The sequence below is a fragment of the Schistocerca americana genome, chromosome X (genome assembly GCF_021461395.2).
Source record: "Schistocerca americana isolate TAMUIC-IGC-003095 chromosome X, iqSchAmer2.1, whole genome shotgun sequence".
In the NCBI taxonomy this organism is placed as follows: Eukaryota; Metazoa; Arthropoda; class Insecta; order Orthoptera; family Acrididae; genus Schistocerca; species Schistocerca americana.
Genome location: NC_060130.1, coordinates 946,656,563 through 946,675,454, shown reverse-complemented (window position 1 = coordinate 946,675,454; position 18,892 = coordinate 946,656,563). Strand labels below are relative to the sequence as shown.

General features: G+C 46.1%; 1 protein-coding gene across 1 annotated transcript in view; it reads right to left on the bottom strand.

Moving 5' to 3' along the window:
* LOC124556419 (dynein axonemal heavy chain 5) overlaps nt 1–18,892 on the bottom strand; it is an 876,134-nt gene that overhangs the window by 771,575 nt on the left and 85,667 nt on the right. The window contains exons 6-9 of the mRNA XM_047130377.1: nt 13,010–13,150; nt 10,463–10,652; nt 4,872–5,032; nt 276–401 (exon numbers count right to left, since the gene is read on the bottom strand). Of these exons, the coding sequence (XP_046986333.1) occupies nt 276–401; nt 4,872–5,032; nt 10,463–10,652; nt 13,010–13,150 (618 nt within the window). The remainder of the gene's footprint in view (nt 1–275; nt 402–4,871; nt 5,033–10,462; nt 10,653–13,009; nt 13,151–18,892) is intronic.

Sequence of the window (18,892 nt, the reverse complement as noted above, 5' to 3'; positions counted from 1 at the left end):
CTGTATCATCATGCTGCACGCACATCAGCCTTGGTTATATATTGACATCCAGGCCACTGAGAGCAAGTCTTACCTAGCATTATCGTAACTACTGGATCTGGCGACGAGAGGACAACTACTCAGAATCTACGAGTATACTAGTCTTCCTCTAAGTTACATAGCTTAGCAGACAGACAAGTGAAGGCCGCCTTAGATCGACGAATGTTCCCGAAGCATCAACCATGATTCCAACTGTGTACTTATCATATAAACAGTAAGAAAGAAACTTAACGAACCTCCTTGCCTTGCAGATGAGAAACTATTTGCGAGAATTGCGCTCCCCGTTTCTTCCAGTACTCCAGCTCGTCTTGAGGGCCACTGGAGTCGTTCTCCCGACGCAGCTGCTGGCTCTCCATCAGAACCTGGAACACGTTCGAGTCTTACTTCAGTAAAACAGCTCAAAGCATATTATCTGAAAGCAGTAATTTATTATTCTGTGGAAACTTCTAGTGAACTGAAAGAACGTGTTCAGGAATAATTGGCCATAAAATTGCAGAGGCAGTTGATCGATTAGTGACAGAGTAGGAGATAATTGCGAAGTTTACTAACTGCTTTACGATCAAAATTACGAAATGAGGCAGAACGAGGCTAGTTAATTGCAGTTATCACGCTAGATGACTATTTGACACGATTTCGTGACGAGTTTAGACCCACCTTTCTCACTTAATTCCTATCATACTAACCACGAAGAGAGAAAGTCAGGTGGTTACTTATTCACACTAAGTTCTGCAGTGTTTCTCTGCTAACATATAGAGCACGCCCCGTTTGTTGAGCTAACTAATCGAACTTTAAGGAAGAGTTACGGACTTCTTAATTTCGGCAAAAATCCCATAACCTTAACACTGTGAAGTAAGCAGCCCCTTTAAGAAGCAGAAAGAGTATACTCTAGAACCAAAATGCACAGTGTACTGCTTCTGCAGCTTCTACCAAAGAGCAATTTTTTGCACAATGAGGTGATATTGTGATGTGACTGATAGTGTTGCTTAGGTGCTCGGAGCATGAGACGGGTAGCTGAAAATAAAATCTCGTTCCGTGGCAACACTTTTCTTCATCAGCCACTGAAGAGAAGGTTGCTGCAGTACAGAAAGCACACTGTGCTGAAAATTCTTTCGGACTGACACCTTGACAGGAGCACGTAGGGACTGTAACAGAGCAGCTACGGGTTTCAAGAACGTAAGTTCTTAATGCTACATTTCACTCAATTCTTTCCGGAAGTTAGAAATGCCACTAGAGCGATTCATTTCTTGTAACTAATTTTTAGTGGCTGAATACGTGAATGAAATCTGAAGAACAAAGTAAGTTTTTATTTGGTTCAAAGCGGGTGTCTGATATCTGTTAGTAGAGGTAATGCGTATTCAGTGCGACGCAAAGTGCTCCGCTTACACGTACAAGAGAGCAAGGTAGGCGTGTGTTCTTTTCATTGCGAGAGACAGATCACTAGAATTACAGGGAGCTTTTTATTTCTAGTCAGTTTTCTTATTTCTAACGTAATAAACATTAGTTTAAAAATTCTATATACTATTCAAACAGAGTACAAACATTATATATACCTAACGAGAAAGAGGAGGAAAACGGTAATAAAGCACAAGACGAGACCAAAACCACTGCCTGCATCCTGCAACAATGAGATTGCCATTAATGTGAGAGATTACTTTTATGTAGTAAAGTCCACCAGGCATGTCTTCTGACTTCAATGGCAGCGTTGCAGATTAAGAACACAACGGATCGTGCGCAAAATTCAAGATTAGAACCCGCAACAAAGTACTACGGAGGACTGCAATCTTCCTGAAACAAAAGTGTTCTGCGTGCGGATATTATTGCAGTTGTGGCAGGAAGGTATGACAACTATCTACGCTTGCTCAAAATATTCTGTTAGCCTTACGTCACTCCTTCCTACGTAGTTGTTCATCGTAAAGTCTTTTACAAAATACTGCATGAAAGGGGGGTGGGGAGGGTGCCCGTGCATTCCAGCCAGAAACTAGAAGTTCTTGCACTCGTCCACTTCTTCAGTACATGTAATTCTTTAATCTCACATTAAAGTGAAGAAGGTACGTTACTTTTTGGTGTCACACTCCTTGAAAAATAAGCACATGGCACCTCGTACCTCGGGTCGAAAAGAAAAGTAAAAAAATGTAAAAATATGTTCATCGCTCTATCTGATTAGCTTTTTTCCAGACGACGAAAACTGGTTTAGTTACGGTTGTCGCACAGGTGCTTAAAGCCATCCGCTGAAGATTGAGAAATAATAGTTCGATCTTTCGCTGTCACGAGGCTATAACGAATTATTCGGATAACATAAAGGCAATTGGTTTCGAAGCTGTTTAAAGTCCTTCCCTACTTCAACTTGTTTTCACAAGCGAAGGGGCGCCTGAGAAGACTTCTTGTTTCTACGGATGGTAAGTTTCGACGGATGCGATACGACTATCGTACAGGTGGAAGAACTGACTACTTAATGCTGCTGAAAAGTTGATAGCTGTATTAACTTTTGTTCATAATATTTTTATAACTGAATAAATTGGGGATACGTTGTATGTTCCTCTTACAAATTATACTTTTCCTCTCCTATGCGTAAAGGTAAGAGACAATAAATTCTAGTCATTTTCAATCGCTTCATCTATTACAGAAAAAGAAACTATAGATATTCTCCAAATCGTAGCTCTTCAGCTGTAAATGGGCTTGTAACTGGAGACCCACAAAAATGTCAGGAGTGCTATATGAAAACAACTCTACAACGAAATTCGTGGGAGCAGCGAATACATTGAAACCAAAATTTTAATGATATATGACAGCAAGCACTCCTCGATTACACACACGCGAGCGCCTACAGCGAATAGCTGCAACAGACAGTGCATCGACCAGTGTTCATATGGCGTCTGAAGACTGATTCTCCTGCCCCCTCCATGGGATGACCTCACAGATGCCACCACTTTGTTCAAGCAAATCGAAATTTCTTTTCTACTGCCCATAAATTTTAATCTGGTGAACCCTTAATTTGTACCTATGGTATATTGAGATCTTAGCAGTCACCTACGGTTATAGAAATAAATCTACACTACTGGCAATTAAAATTGCTACACCACGAAGATGACGTGCTACAGACGCGAAATTTAACCGACAGGAAGAAGATGCTGTGATATGCAAATGATTAGCTTTTCAGAGCATTCACACAAGGTTGGTGCCGGTGGCGACACCTACAACGTGCTGACATGAGGAAAGTTTCCAACCGATTTCTCATACACAAACAGCAGTTGACCGGCGTTGCCTGGTGAAGCGTTGTTGTGATGCCTCGTGTAAGGAGGAGAAATGCGTACCATCACTTGTCCGACTTTGATAAAGGTGGGATTGTAGCCTATGATTGCGGTTTATCGTATCGCGACATTGCTACTCGCGTTGGTCGAGATCCAATGACTGTTAGCAGAATATGGAATCGGTGGGTTGAGGCAACACCTTCTGATACAGGTGTTGGTTCAGGAGGGTAATACGGAACGCCGTGCTGGATCCCAGCGGCCTCGTATCACTGGCAGTGGAGATGACAGGCATCTTATCCGCATGGCTGTAACGGATCGTGCAGCCACGCCTCGATCCCTGAGTCAACAGACGGGGGCGTTTGCAAGACAACAACCATCTGCACGAACAGTTGGGCGGCTTTTGCAGCAACATGGACTATCAGCTCGGAGACCATGGCTGCTGTTACCCTTGACGCTGCATCACAGACAGGAGCGCCTGCGATGGTGTACTCAACGACGAACCTGGGTGCACGAATGGCAAAACGTCATTTTATCGGATGAATTCAGGCTGTGTTTACAGCATCATGATGGTCGCATCCGTGTTTGGTGACATCGCGGTGAATGCACATTGGAAGCGTGTATTCGTCATCGTCATACTGGCGTATCACAAGGCGTGATGGTATGGGGTGCCATTGGTTACACGTCTCGGTCACCTCTTGTTCGCATTGACGGCACTTTGAACAGTGGACGTTACATTTCAGACGTGTTACGACCCGTGGCTCTACCCTTCATTCGATCCCTGCGAAACACTACGTTTCAGCAGGATAATGCACGACCGCATGTTGCAGGTCCTGTACGGGCCTTTCTGGATACAGAAAATGTTCGACTGCTGCCCTGGCCAGCGCATTCTCCAGGTCTCTCACCAGTTGAAAACGTCTGGTGAATGGTGGCCGAGCAACTGGCTCGTCACAATACGCTAGTCACTACTGTGGATGAACTGTGGTATTGTGTTGAAGCTGCATGGGCAGCTGTACTTGTACACGCCATCCAAGCTCTGTTTGACTCAATGCCCAGGCGTATCAACTCCGTTATTAGGGCCAGAGGTGGTTGTTCTGGGTACTGATTTCTCAGGATCTATGCACCCAAACTGCGTGAAAATGTAATCATGTCAGTTCTAGTGTAATATATTTGCCCAATGAATTCCCGTTTATCATCTGCATTTTTTCTTGGTGTAGCAATTGTAATGGCCATTAATGTATATTAAACTGATATAGAAAATAACTACAAATTATTTAAGCTGTTAGATAGCCCAGAATATTTTTAATACGGAAGAAATATAGTCATCGTCTTCTGATGATTAAAGAGCGTCGCATTGTGGCTGCCAAGTCAGAAACAGTGCAGGACACTGGGTGCCAAAACAGTCTCGGAATTTTTACCGCCCTACCGTACAAAAATGCTATAATTTTCGATGGTAGATGCACGTTGAGTCAGATTCTGTGACGCAGTAATAAGAGAGTAGTTTGTTCTGAGGTGTATGGCTGAATTCGACAGTTAACTGGACAAAAGCGTAGTGGTCTGTATAGTAGCAGCGATGAGGGTACAGACCTCCTGGACGCGGCGCATCCAGACCTTGACGCGGGCCTCGAGGGCGGCCAGCTGGTCGGCCGTGGCGATCATCTCGCGAGCCTCCTCCAGGCTGCGCACGCCCGCCATCAGGGTCTGCCCGTCCTCGAACAGGTTCGGCTCGTCGCACACTTCCTCGCACACTGCGCACACAGATACACACGGCCATAAGACCTTCACTCAGAGCTCTTTGACACAATGAGCCTTACCTTACTACTGACAATTCATTCTATTGCTGAAGCTTTCGTGGCCACTTATTGGCGTATTGTCTGTACGCTTTTGTCTCGGTATTTTTGGCTGTTGTTTGTTCAATGATTTTTTGACGTTTCTCCAGCACGAGTGACTGGGATTGTCAAAGATTCACCTTTATTTGCTGGTGGCGGACTGGATTCGAGCCCATGATCGCAGATTACACTGAGATGACAAGTCATGGGTTACCTCCTAACATCGTGTCGGACCTCCGTTTGACCAGCGTTGTCCAGCAACTCGACGTGACATGGCCCCGAATTGTCCAGCATATTCTACCTACCAGTCACCAACAATAGTGACCCATAAAAATTTCACATGAGGACCATGAATCGTTAAAATTGGTCTCCGGGTAACCGAAAATAACTATTTCCGATCAATAACCGGTTCAGCTGGACTGGAGGACCCCGTCCGTTTCATGTAAACACAGCTTACATCATTACGGAGCCACGACCAGCTTGCACAGTGCCTTCCTGACGAATTAGATCCATGGCTTCGTGGGGTTCTGCGCCACACTCGAACCCTACCATCAACTCTTACTAACTGAAATCGGGACTCGTATGACCAGGTCACCGTTTTTCAGTCGACTCGTGTCCAACCGATATGGTTACGAGCCAAGGAGAGTCGCTGCAGGCGGGTGCTGCTAGCAAAGACATTTGCGTCAGTCGTCTGCTGGCATAGCCCATTAACGCCACATTTCGTAGCAGTGTCCAACGATTATGTTCGTCGTACATCTTTCAGTGGTTTCTGCGGTTATTTCAAGCGCTGTTAGTTGTCTGTTAGCACTGACAACTCTACGCAGACACCGCTGCGCTCGGTCGTTAAGTGAAGGCCGTCGGCCTCTGCGTTGTCCGTGGTGAGAGGCAATGCATGAAATTTGTTTTTATCGGCACACTCTTGATACTGTGGATCTCGGAATATTGAATTCCCTAACGATTACCGACGTGAAATGTTCCATACGTCTAGCTCAAACTACCATTCCTCGTTCAAAGTCTGAATTCCCGCCATGCGACCATAATCACGTCGGAAATCTTTCCACATGAATCCCCTGGATAAAAATGGCAGCTCCACCAATGCACTGCCCTTCTATACCTCGTGTATGTGATACTTCAGCCATCTGTATATGTATATCGTTATCCCGTGACTTTTGTCACCTCAGTGTATGTGTACCTCTGGCGGCAACCTCTTGAGGGCCTTTCCGCTATGGTTACCCTTCTTACCCGCCTCGGTCGTTCGCTGCAGCACGAGAATTCAGGATCCGTTCTCTTCATATTCGTAAATTTCTTTGGCTACTATGAAGAACTGGGTGTGATTGCTCTTACGGCTGCAACCTCCACTACTGTTCATGTTCGATGATCTTGGTACTGATAAATCGTTCGATCATTCCAATAGATTTTTCCACATGTTCACGGTAAGCGGTTTATTTCCAAGTTTTTGAGTTAATGCCTTTCGTCCTTTACGATCTCAGACACTTTCTGATCTCGTGTACAACCTTTCTGCCTTTTGTCCCCAGGATGATGGACAGAATCGGCAGTATATTGCGCAACCATGGCGTAAAGACTACTTGCAAACGGACGAAGGAGATCAGGGAGTGTCTAGGATCGACTAAGGACAAAGAGGACCCACTCGGTGATATACCGCATACCTTGATCATGTAGAAAAGTCTCTGTAGGAAAGACCGGACGATCCATCAATAGCAGAGACATCGAATAATAACGGTACTGTAGGTTGAGATATCGGCCGCGACGGAGCAGGCGCCGTGTGAGACTGATCACATTAAAATTCGCCAGTACGAGGGTTCTCGGTGTGGAGAAGAGCTACAGTGCCATTTATTTTTCAGGGTAGTCACAAACATTCACAAACATGATAGTAGCATAACTTGTTACAAAAGCGTTATTTGCTTCATAATAAAACTCCAAACTAGTGAAAAACTTTGCATATTAATCACCAAACACACTAACACTAACACTTTCCTATAGGTACCTATTACTAACAATATTCTTAAATGAAAGAGTAGAGTGTGTTTGAGATTTACACACGATGGTTCAAATGGCTCTGAGCACTATGGGACTTAACATCTGTGGTCATCAGTCCCCTAGAACTTAGAACTACTTAAACCTAACTAACCTAAGGACATCACACACATCCATGCCATTACACATGATGTTATTAAATTATTATAACGTTCAGTTACACGCAAATTCTTGCTATGTTCATGTTCAGTTAGTTTTGACATTGACTAGTAACATAGAAAAAAATTCACAAATTGAAGGGACAACTTTATTGAAAGTTTTTGGATTCCAGAGTCATGTGTTTTCAGTAGCAAGGCTAATGGCGGCAAGTAGTGAAATAGCTTTCAATTTTCACGACAAATAACTGAGCGTACTTGCTGCTAGCCAATGCCTATGGCATAGTCTATTCTCAAACTAGTTTTGTGAGGGTCCATGGGGGAGGGGACAAAGGGGGGAAGGGTTGTGGTTCCATCATGTTCTACCCCGCCCTCCGCTAGGTACGCCCTTGATGTTCTGCAGATTATCAATACGAATAAATATTCAGATATATTTCATTTTATTTGTCACTCCAGTAGAGGTACTAAATAGTCACCTTCTGAAAGCTACTGATATTATTTGCAGAAAAAATACGCTACCTGACAAAATAATGAATCACCGAGAAAACATGGTCGGAAGTCACTGTATCTTCGTACAAGTACATACCATCGGCGGGTGTACAGGGCGTGCATTAATAAAACCGACTAACTGCAGGAGCAGATTCTGACTGTAAATGGAGGAACACGTGTCCGGAAATGTATCGCTGACACGGTAGATGACGCTGACGGATGAAAGTTTCTCTGACCACTTGCCGTGTCTGTAGCCCACAGATGACGATTATGGTGATTAGTGATACCAGTTCTGCTTCGTCGATAAAGAAGACTAATGACAGAAATCTCATAAATGTGATTGTCTGGTGCAAAAACCATCGACAAAACCCTTCCCTGAGAGGGAAATTCGTAGCTGATAATCCTTGCACTCATTGCAGATGATAGAGATAGTAGCGGTTGTCATCAAGGATACACAAATCGTGGTTTGACTTACACTGTGCTGTCTATCCACTTGCCTGGAGTTTGTCCTAGGATTCCCCTCAATATCCTGTAGAATCCTGTCCTCCAGATCTGGAGTACTCACAGTCCGTCTCCTCCCTGCAAGTTCATCTGTCTGAAAGGACCCATGACCACACAAACGCCCAAACCGGCCTTAGGATGTTGTGTGATGTGGTTTATGTCTGTGAGGGTAACTGTTTTGGTATAGCCTTGCTACCTCTCGACCATTTCCATCTGCTTCGCCGTACCCAAATGGTTCAAATGGCTCTGAGCACTATGGGACTCAACTGCTGTGGTCATAAGTCCCCTAGAACTTAGAACTACTTAAACCTAACTAACCTAAGGACAGCACACAACACCCAGCCATCACGAGGCAGAGAAAATCCCTGACCCCGCCGGGAATCGAACCCGGGAACCCGGGCGTGGGAAGCGTCGCCGTACCCAAACACCACCTTGACTTGTTCCCAATCTACCGTGGCAACGATGCATTTACGGACATATGTTCGTAGGACCGTCAGATAGTGAGTGATCACTGAAGGACAGTCTGCGGCTCGTGGTCTTGCGGAAGCGTTCTCGCTTCCCGCGCACGGGGTCCCGGGTTCGATTCCCGGCGGGGTCAGGGATTTTCTCTCCCTCGAGATGACTGGGTGTTGTGTGTCTTTCATCATCATTTCATCCTCATTCACTCGCCGTAATGGCCGTTAAAGAACTTGTGGAGCGGCGGCCGAACCGCCCCGCGAGGGGTCTCCCGGCCACCAATGCCATACGCTCATTATTGCTGAAGGACACGGAAATGTCTCGTGCACGTGTGTTACTCTTGCCATCATGGAGTGGGAAGCCGTCAGGTCGCGGCTGTTAGTGATTCAGGGGACCTCTGACAACACAACAGTACGTCTAGGACATCTTACGTCTTCACGTGTGACGTCTCATGCGACTGTATTGACAAAGTTTTAAAGGGTCTCCATTTGACAGGTTGGCCCAATAACGCAATATCTAGATATTTGGGGCTTCGGATGTGACAGTGACCGGTTATTGGGCTACATGGCAATGTGTGGGCAGGCACAGTCGCCATCAAGATGGTGGCCGGTCGGATATGACCACCACAAGGGAGTGTGGCACTACAGTGGACCAAGCACTCCTTCCTTCTCACCTGCTCCTGCCGTACAAAAACAAGTAATCGATTCTCTGCAGCATTCTGTATCACTCCACACCACTGGTCAGAGCAGGTGGGCCAGGGCATTACCGTCTCATGCGTGTGCTGCCATTAACACCACATCACAAACGGCTGCGTTTTGAATAATCCCTTGACCAGAAAGCATAGACTACCGAAGAATGACGTCGCATTGTGTTCAGTGTTGAAACCCCGTTCTGCACTACCCCACACTACCATCGTCGGCGAGTACCATGATCACAGAGGGAGAGGTCCGGGTCTTCCAATGTTTTATACAGGTACAACGGTGTTACTCGCGCCAACCATGGAGTGGGAAGCCATCAGCTATGACTTCAGGTCGCGTCTGTTAGTGATTCAGGGGACCTCTGACAACACAACGGTACATCTCGAACTTCTTACGTCCTCATGTGTGACGTCTCATGCCACTGTACTGTGGTCTCATTACTCAACAGGACAATGCACGTCCACGCATGGCATATGTCTCCATGAATTGTCTGAGTTTATTGGTGTACTTCTGTGATCAGCAAGCTCGACAGATCTATCCCCGCTAGAATATGTGTCGGACTGCTTGAATGTCAACTGCGTCCTAGCTCCAGTATCCAGAATATCAAGGACCAGTTGCAACAGCTGATGGTCAGCTTGCCACCGGAGAGATTACAAAAGTCTTATGACATCGCACCTACCGGAATCAGTGCATGCATCCAGATCAGAGAGGGTGCAACGTCATACTGATAAGTGGGCTCAGACCGCCACGTTCTTTGTAAATTTGACTCTATATTATTAATATAATCATTGAAATATGGTCACATGTCATCAGCCGGTGAAGTTTCATTTCTTTTCCTCCTCCATCGTGAGTGCTTCCCTTTTTTTGTCAGGTCAGGCAGTGTATGTCAAGTTTTGATACTCGCTTTAATAGTGGAGAGATAATTTATGAAGCAGTCATGAGCATCATTTATTACATTGTCTAATCATACTAGCTTCAGGTGTTGCTATGAACGGTGGTACCACTCTAACGGTTCACGTATATAAAATAGAAGCTGTGAAGTGGGAAATACGCACCCCTGAGGGCGCTGCAGAAGGAGCGCAGGCCGGGCAGCAGCTGGTTGCGCACCAGCGGACAGGTGCAGTCGTCGTCGTCGACGTCCGGCGCGGGGTAGGCGAGCGCCTCCATGAAGACGTGCTCCATTACCCGCTCCACCGACGTCACCAGTCCGACGCGCGCCATGTCCAGCACGCCACAGAACAGGTCCTGCACACACGCCCGTCCGCTTATCTCAATCACTCGAGGGAAACGACCGAAAGGCTGGGTGGAAACTGCTGGTACCAATGTCGGCTTTGGCCCTCGACATAATGGTGATGTGACATCACATAAATAGAACAGAGCAGTGACAGTATTTATTTTGGCTTTATGGTATGTTTTGGAATGGGGGTAGTGATGAAAGACTACTCTGTATTGTAACCGGAGGTCAAGATCAGAGTGAAAGGCGACAGTTTTGTTGGGATCAGGAGATGTTAATTAACGTAACGAAATGACATTAGCTGTAATTCTTGTTAAAGCACGTAGTTTACGCGTATTAGATTCCGACGTGTGGTTTGTCCCCATTATTTTGGTGGCATCAGGATCAAAGCAGATGGGTGGTATCATGCTTTTCTGTATTTGCCTTTTCTGGCCCCAGCGAAGAAGATCTCTTTTTATTGTGAGTGACTTGGCTTACACAGTCGAAAATTTATGGTTTCCGGCAATATTCGGAAATCTCAAAGAAGAGCTAATACAGGGTGGAGCTTTGATCATGACGAAGCCAAATATCTCACGAAAAAAGCGTCAAACGAAAAAACTACAACGAACGAAACTTGTCTAGCTTGAAGGGGACAACCAGATGGCGCTATGGTTGGCCCACTAGATGGCGCTGCCATAGGTCAAACGGATATCAACTGCGTTTTTTTAAATAGGAACCCCCATTTTTTATTACATATTCGTGTAGTACGTAAAGAAATATGAATGTTTTAGTTGGACCACTTTTTTCGCTTTGTGATAGATGGCGCTGTAATAGTCACAAACGTATAAGTACGTGGTATCACGTAACATTCCACCAGTGCGGACGGTATGTGCTTCGTGATAGATTACCCGTGTTAAAATGGACCGTTTACCAATTGCGGAAAAGGTCGATATCGTGTTGATGTATGGCTATTGTGATCAAAATACCCAACGGACTTGTGCAATGTATGCTGCTCGGTATCCGGTTTCTTTGTAGTTTTTTCGTTTGATCCTAATTTCGTGACATATTTGGCCCGTTCACTATCAATGGACCACCTTGTAGGTAAATAGCTGATCTGAAAAAAACTTTCCATTCTTCCGCCAGCATATTTAATTCAGTAAGCTTAAATATGCAAAACAGTACGCCATAAGCATTAGCCACAGGTTGGTATTCGCTTTGGAATAGGAAGCCACAAGTCAACGTACTTTGTCCAACACGTAAGATGGTAAAAATTAGTTTCTCTCTGTATAATACTGTGGTCTCAATATAAATGGTAAGTGAACTCAGTAGTACTCAGACATCCGGAACAGATAACAAATTTTGTGCCAACACCTTGCATGATACAAGAGAAGTTAAGAGCCTTGATGTGCTAAACGCTCCTACTTTTTTTGTTTTTCTTTATTGAGTTTAGATTCCCCCCAAAGGGGGCGGGCTGGCAGCACCTTAGTACGCCGCTCGTCAGCCTACAGAATTTGTTTTAAAACGATGAAGATAATAAATAATAAAAGCACGCGATAAAATCGGTTACTTAAATGGTAAAATGGCGGAAAATCGTGGAACTTAAAACATAGAAAAAAGGGTTGATGATGCTAATAAAATACATGTGAAGCAGACAGGTTAAAGAATAGACAGACAATTAAAAAAACACGGCGACAGTCTGGTTTCTGTTCGCAAGAGATATAAAATTTACATCCAGCGATTGCATGGTTTCTGTTCGCAACACTTTGGAAAGACGAACAACACTGAACATTCACTTGAACACCGCACTAAAAAAAAAAATTGGCACAAATATCATATGCCACAGCCGAGGGCACATGGGGGGAACCTGGACAGATGACGGGAATGGAAAGGGGGGAAGGAGAGGAAAAAACGAAGTGGTGGGGAGGGGAGGAAAGGAGCCGATGGAGGACGAGGACCCATAAGATGGGGGCGGGTGCTGGGCAGACGCGACAGGGAGTGGGGAAAGGCAGAGGAGGGGTATACAAATGGACTCAGGGGGGGGGGGGAGAGGGGAGGCAGAGAGAGGTTAGGTGGGGATAAAACAGGATGGAAGGGGGGGGGGGAGCCCAAGGAAAGGACAGAGGAAAGGAGGAGGGGTGAGGATCAGAGTTCATAGGAGGGATAAATGGAGGGACAGAGGGCAACATTCGCAAGAGGGAGCGATCTTAACGTCGTAACTGAACTATATGAAGTCAGACCGACAAGCATTTTAGGTGCGATTCTTCGGAACTTACTGCTGTTACTGTCTCAAGGTTTTTGGTTGTACGGTGTTGACCTTAGCCATCCATATGCATTTCCAATGAGAATGGAGAACATACGCTTATGGTCTAATTGTTTTACAGTGTCAGACCTTGTGGAAGCCCTCCTCGGGCAGCTGCTTGCCGGTGTTGAGGCGGAAGACGTAGATGCAGATACCAGAGAGCGGCACCTGGCCGCCGTCGGTGAGGAAAAGCTTCTTGCGCGGTCCGCCGCTCGACGCGCTCGCCCGCGGCTGCTGCGCCGCCAGCGCCCGCATCGCCGGACCTTTCGCCTGCAAATGAACCACAAGCTTCGCAGTATTTCATTCCTGCAACGCGCGTGAATGCACGTTCTATTCACTATCATACACGCCAGAGTCGGTTTCCGGTAGCTGGGGGAAGGTGGCTTTCTTCAGCTCGGAGATGATGCGCCGATATTCTCCTAGTCGTCTTAAACGGGTAATGGTCTGGGAATAATAGGCAAGTAGTTTTCCCATGATGGCCGGTGTTTTACAGCACCTGGTAGAAATAAGCTTCTGAATGTTCTGGCAGACCGCATCTCCTAAAGAAGCTATGTTAGTGGGAGGAGGAATTGACCAACGAAAGTGCCTACACTATGTTATACATGCTACTTGGCTGAAAGGTCTGAATGCCACGCGGTATTAGCCGAGCGGTTTAGGGCGCTGCAGTTATGGACTGTGTGGCTGGTCCTTTCGGAGGTTCGAGTCCTCCCTCGGGCATGGGTGTGTGTGTTTGTCTTTAGGATAATTTAGGTTAAGTAGTGTGTAAGCTTAGGGACTGATGACCTTAGCAGTTAAGTCCCATAAGATTTCACACACATTTGAACATTTTTTTAAAGGTCTGAATGTTAAACAGTTTTGTGGAACGGTTTGGAAATCGCAAAATCGAGGGATTGGCCGACAACCCTAGTTGGGTATAAAAGTGATGTGATTCCTGGGCCAAAGATGGTGTTTTTTCAGTGTATTTCTGAAGTCGGATGTAACTCATCTTTAGTGATGAATTTCTTGCAATGTAGTATACTGGAACACCCCACATGTCCGTTTCTGTGAGCGCGCATGCGAATTTATGCTCGATTTATGTCCGGGTATCTATGTGATATGGCCTTTTAGCGAAAGTGTCCACTCTTCGTCATAAAATCTGACCGGTGGCCGACCTCCGCAGAACCTAAATCCGCTCCGATCGCGACTTGGGGCAAATAAACTGGCCATTTTGATAATTCCTTGAAGTCCGGTAACCTGCACAATCTGGCAACACTGTAGGATGTGGCAGTTCCTGGAGGAAGCCTTGTTTTCTGTTCCAGTTGTTATGCTATGTCCACGACCGTCCTCTAGCAGTAAATAGCACGTCGTCTAGGCACAATATCTCGACATCGAAACCCCTCGTTGCCAAAGTTTTTAAAGCGCCTTTCGTCTGAATGCTGAAGTCTTTAATATAATGGTAGCACAGCCACAATTTATTTCACACACCGGTATTAGATAATTCCTTCCAGTAACATTTTTGCGAAACATTTCTTGACTGACTGACTGCTTTTGAACGCCGCATGCGCCAGTGCTCTCCGAGGCCCAGTTGCTGGCTCAAGGCAGCGGTTGCTGCGTTGTCGAATGGGTCAGCTATCGCTCATCGCTTTGGAGAGTATAAAATTCTATACTGTTGTTGCGTGAGACTCCACAAAAAATATCTAAGATCTGCATTTCACACTCGATAGCAACGAAGGCAGACGGCCGGCCGAGGTGACCGAGCGGTTCTAGGCGCTACAGTCCGGAACCGCGCGACCGCTACGGTCGCAGGTTCGAATCCTGCCTCGTGCATGGATGTGTGTGATGTCCTTAGGTTGGTTAGGTTTAAGTAGCTCTAAGTTCTAGGGGACTGATGACCTCAGAAGTTAAGTCCCAAAGTGCTCAGAGCCATTTGAACCATTTGAAGGCAGACGACTCTTTTTTGTATGGTGAGTGCTACATTAAACTAATGTGCAAGACATGAGCATGGCTAAATTTAATTTTATAGTTTGTGATCCAATTTGACTACCTTACTATCTTATTTAGTATTATTCTTTACGCTTTCTATCTCGTTTCTTTCCATTTTAGAAGTGATTCTACTTGCAATTTTTTCGTCAGAAACTCGTATGTTTACGTCAAGCCACATTTAGCAACTGTGGTGTAATACGTTTTACTGCCGTGGTTTGATTTCTTACAGCAGATGTGTGCTATAAACTGTATGGAATACCTTGTAGTGCATACTCTATAGCAACACAGGCACTCTGCGCATTATGAGATCCACGTATGGATTCATGAAGAACTTTACGCTGATCGAGAGCGATATTTAAGGTCTTAAATTAGATTTAACTCAATGAAACTGCCCATTTTTGAAGCTACCCACAGTGGAAGGAAGTTGCTAACGTCGCTGCCAGCAAACGTCTTCAGGCATGCCTAAGCACTGTTTCACAGATTTAGCACAGAGGAATTATATTCAGCCCATAACTATTCCACTCACATACTGGTCCTACGTGAAAAACAAAACTCAAATTCGTAAGGTTGACGGTCGAGTCGAAGTACTCCAGTGACGTTTGTAGAGTGAAGAATATTGGTATTCACAAAGCAGACATCTGTGACCATTAAGACGGCTTAAGGGGTCGAACTTGTGAGAAGGCTTATTATCTAAAGGTTCTCTTCAGAGTTTGTTAAATAATTTCTTGTAGCAATTTGCAGCTGCATTAAGTAAAACGGAAAATAATAACCCCGAGCGCACTTGTCTGTGCCGCCAGTAGAAGTGAGAACTCATACCGCCCTTGCATCACAAGACGGATGGAACAACTTTTTTTAAAAGAAAAACTGTAGCGTTAAGGGTACCTACGAAAAAATGAAAAAAGGACTAACGCTATGGAGGACAGCCACTTGTGGCCCCAGCAAAGAAATAGAGACTGATCTCTCACAGGCATTGCCATCCTAACTACACCTAAACCTCCGTTCCAGCTAAAGAAACTAAGATAAATAAAAATGGTGACCGTTCGAGCGCCACCCCGTAAGGACACGTAGGAATGACGGATAGAAGATCACACTAACCACGAAACAACCCATTTTTTCGTATTATATGAATGTGTTAGCCTGTACACATCGGTGCAACGTACCATGCAAGATGATCACAGATGTATCATTGAAATGGAGAGATGTGGCACACGCCAACTGGGGAGGGGTGGGGGTTAAGACAGACGCTGTGGAGATGTTCTGCAAAGGTTCCTCAGTAATGATACAACCAGGTGAGCGTACTGTGCATGATCACAACCCATTACCAGACATCGAGGACCGAATGTGGACCGTTGTGAAAGATGTACTTTGAAGCCTGTTCTCGAAACCAGATAAGTGCATGGTGTGTCGCAAGGGGGCACTGAAAAACCCAAACGTCCGTCCGTTAACCATTGGCTGCTGTACCTCGATGTGCTTATGAGGGGTAAATAGTGTAAGCAAAGGATAAAAGTCCTTCGCACAGGGAGGGCAGGTGACCGAGAAATCATTCCAGACGTAGCAGAGTTCGACAAAATAAGTTACGATATGGTACAGTAACAGGGAGATGTGTGCTGTATCGACCGGTGGTTGGGTTAGGGGGGGGGGGAGCGAGTAGGGGGGAACTGGTCCGAGGATATCCAGGAGACTGCATCATACAGACAGGGAGAAATCCCGCCAGTGCTGCAGCATAGAATGCACAAAGAGCACAGAGGATTGCGCTCAAAAGTCTGAGGCCACCTTGTAGAAGGGTGGAGCTAAAATGGTCTGATAGACGTTGAAAAGGTGCCCTGCTGACACGAAGTATCCAAGGGGTAATGGCATCGGGAGGATCTGGGCAACATGTACCAGCTTAGGGGCCACATTCGTATTGACAAAGACGCGCGTTACATTTGGTTCAAGTTAACGATGAAATGGTGGCCAACAAGGTGACATATGGAATAGCAAAGCCGGCTGTAAGCCAATGGTGCAGTGCGGTGTGTGGAGCCCATAATGTCGTGCCGTCAGTAACGAAGGGTGGGACTGGGGAGTGGGCCTGGAGCCACGACCTGGAGTCCACGCCTGATTTGCATCATCGTCGACTTGTGGATGCTAAGGATGCTAGCCGAAATATGTCCAGCCTGCTGGCTCCAGTAGGTGGCGTCTTTGAGTTTCGATCTGCTGCAGCAAGGAAGTCGGAGATTATCTGCATAGGGCCTGCAGTGATAGGTGTGATCACACAAGTTGAGACCCTGCAGGTGAGCTGTAAGACTGGCGATGAGGGGCTCCAGTGTAACTGCATACAATAGCGTGGACATAGGTCATCCCTGACAAACAGAGAGGCAAACTGGAATTGGTCCAACAATTCACCCCTTGACCTGGACCATGGAGACTACACGAAATGGAATCTAAAAAGAGTGGCGGAAACCCCACGCGGCCGAGTGGTTCTAGGGGCTTCAGTCCGGAATCGCGCTGCTGCTACGGTCGCAGGTTCGAATCCTGCCTCGGGCATGGATGTGTGTGATGTCCTTAGGTTCGTTAGGTTTAAGTAGTTCTAAGTCTGGGGGACTGATGGCCTCAGATGTTAAGTCCCATAGTGTTTAGAGCCATTTGAACCTTCACGACCGCGAGAAGGAATGAGAGTCTACCATGCTCAAAGGCATTTGTAAATCAATGGAGACTAGTGCTGCACAGAGCCAGCAGACCGCGTCTATCGCAATGAAGTCCAAAAGCCGTCTGAAGGGTAGCCCCACAACCATGTGCAGTGTGTTCTCGTGAACTCTACTAGGAGACCATCTGGTACCAGCGACTTGTTCTTCGCCCCCATGTCCATCGCATCCATCATCTCTCCCATGGAGATCGCAGACATCATAAGTGTCGACTCTGCAGTGGTGGGAATTCGTTCAGGAGTGGAGTCAAGGTAGTCAGGAATTGGCGCCGTCATCGTGAAAGTGGCGGTTGTGGTCGGCGAAGGCAGACACCACCGCCGCCTGTGAGTACCATCGGAGATGGTGAGGACAGAGAAGACGAGTCTACGTCGACTACGATTGTGAGATGCAGCGTGGACTATGGATGGCACTTCCAAATGTAGAAGGTCCCATCGTCGTGAACACACCACGACACTGTACAATCTATCGCGATGGAGAGTGACGAGATAGGTTTTACTATGATGTTGTTTTCTATGGACATTAGGTGATAGAGCGAGCGTGTTGAGCTTGTCAAGGATGGTGTCATCAATTTTGGTGGTGTCCTAATACCCCGCCGCTACTTCCTTGCCACATTGCATGAAGACCTTTGTGATTGTAAGTTTTGTACACTTGAGCCGCCAATGTACTGTGGGACACGCTTTCTGCAGGATGCCCATTTAGTGGCAATACTTTGTCAGCAGTACAGGTCACCAAGTAAGGAAGAGTTAAGCTTCCAGAACCCTTTGCTGCGCCAGACCAGCTGTGGTGGTAGTGTAAGTGTCCAGATAATGGCACAGTAGTACGAAAACGCAAGCAGCCATTTTTATGCCAGGGAGACTACGTTTCCAAGGTGGATAGAGACATAAAAACCATTCGAGTCTGCTGTCATAAGGTGCTGCACAATCAGTATAACTGGGTACATCGCCATGAATCTTTTCCCAAACCTCAACTATATGAAATCCCTCAACCAGGGTAAGCAGTGTCAGGAATGGCAAATAAGCAGGCGTCTGGTCCTTCACGTGGAGGATGCAGTTGGAATCCCCACCCACAACAAAGAGATCATAGAGCTCGAAAAAAAAGTGGGGCGGGGGGGGGGGGGGGGACACGTTGTGTGCGAAGATCGTGGACTGCTGCCGATGATTCGTGGAGCCATACGGGGCATACTCATTGATTCCGCATGTGTCAAAGATGGTTAAAGCCATGCCATAGCCGGATGGGCAGCAACAGTACATATATCTACAAACCTGTGGTGCTTGTTAAATTAACAAATTTATTTATAACACAAGCAACAACAGAAGCAGAACGTACTACC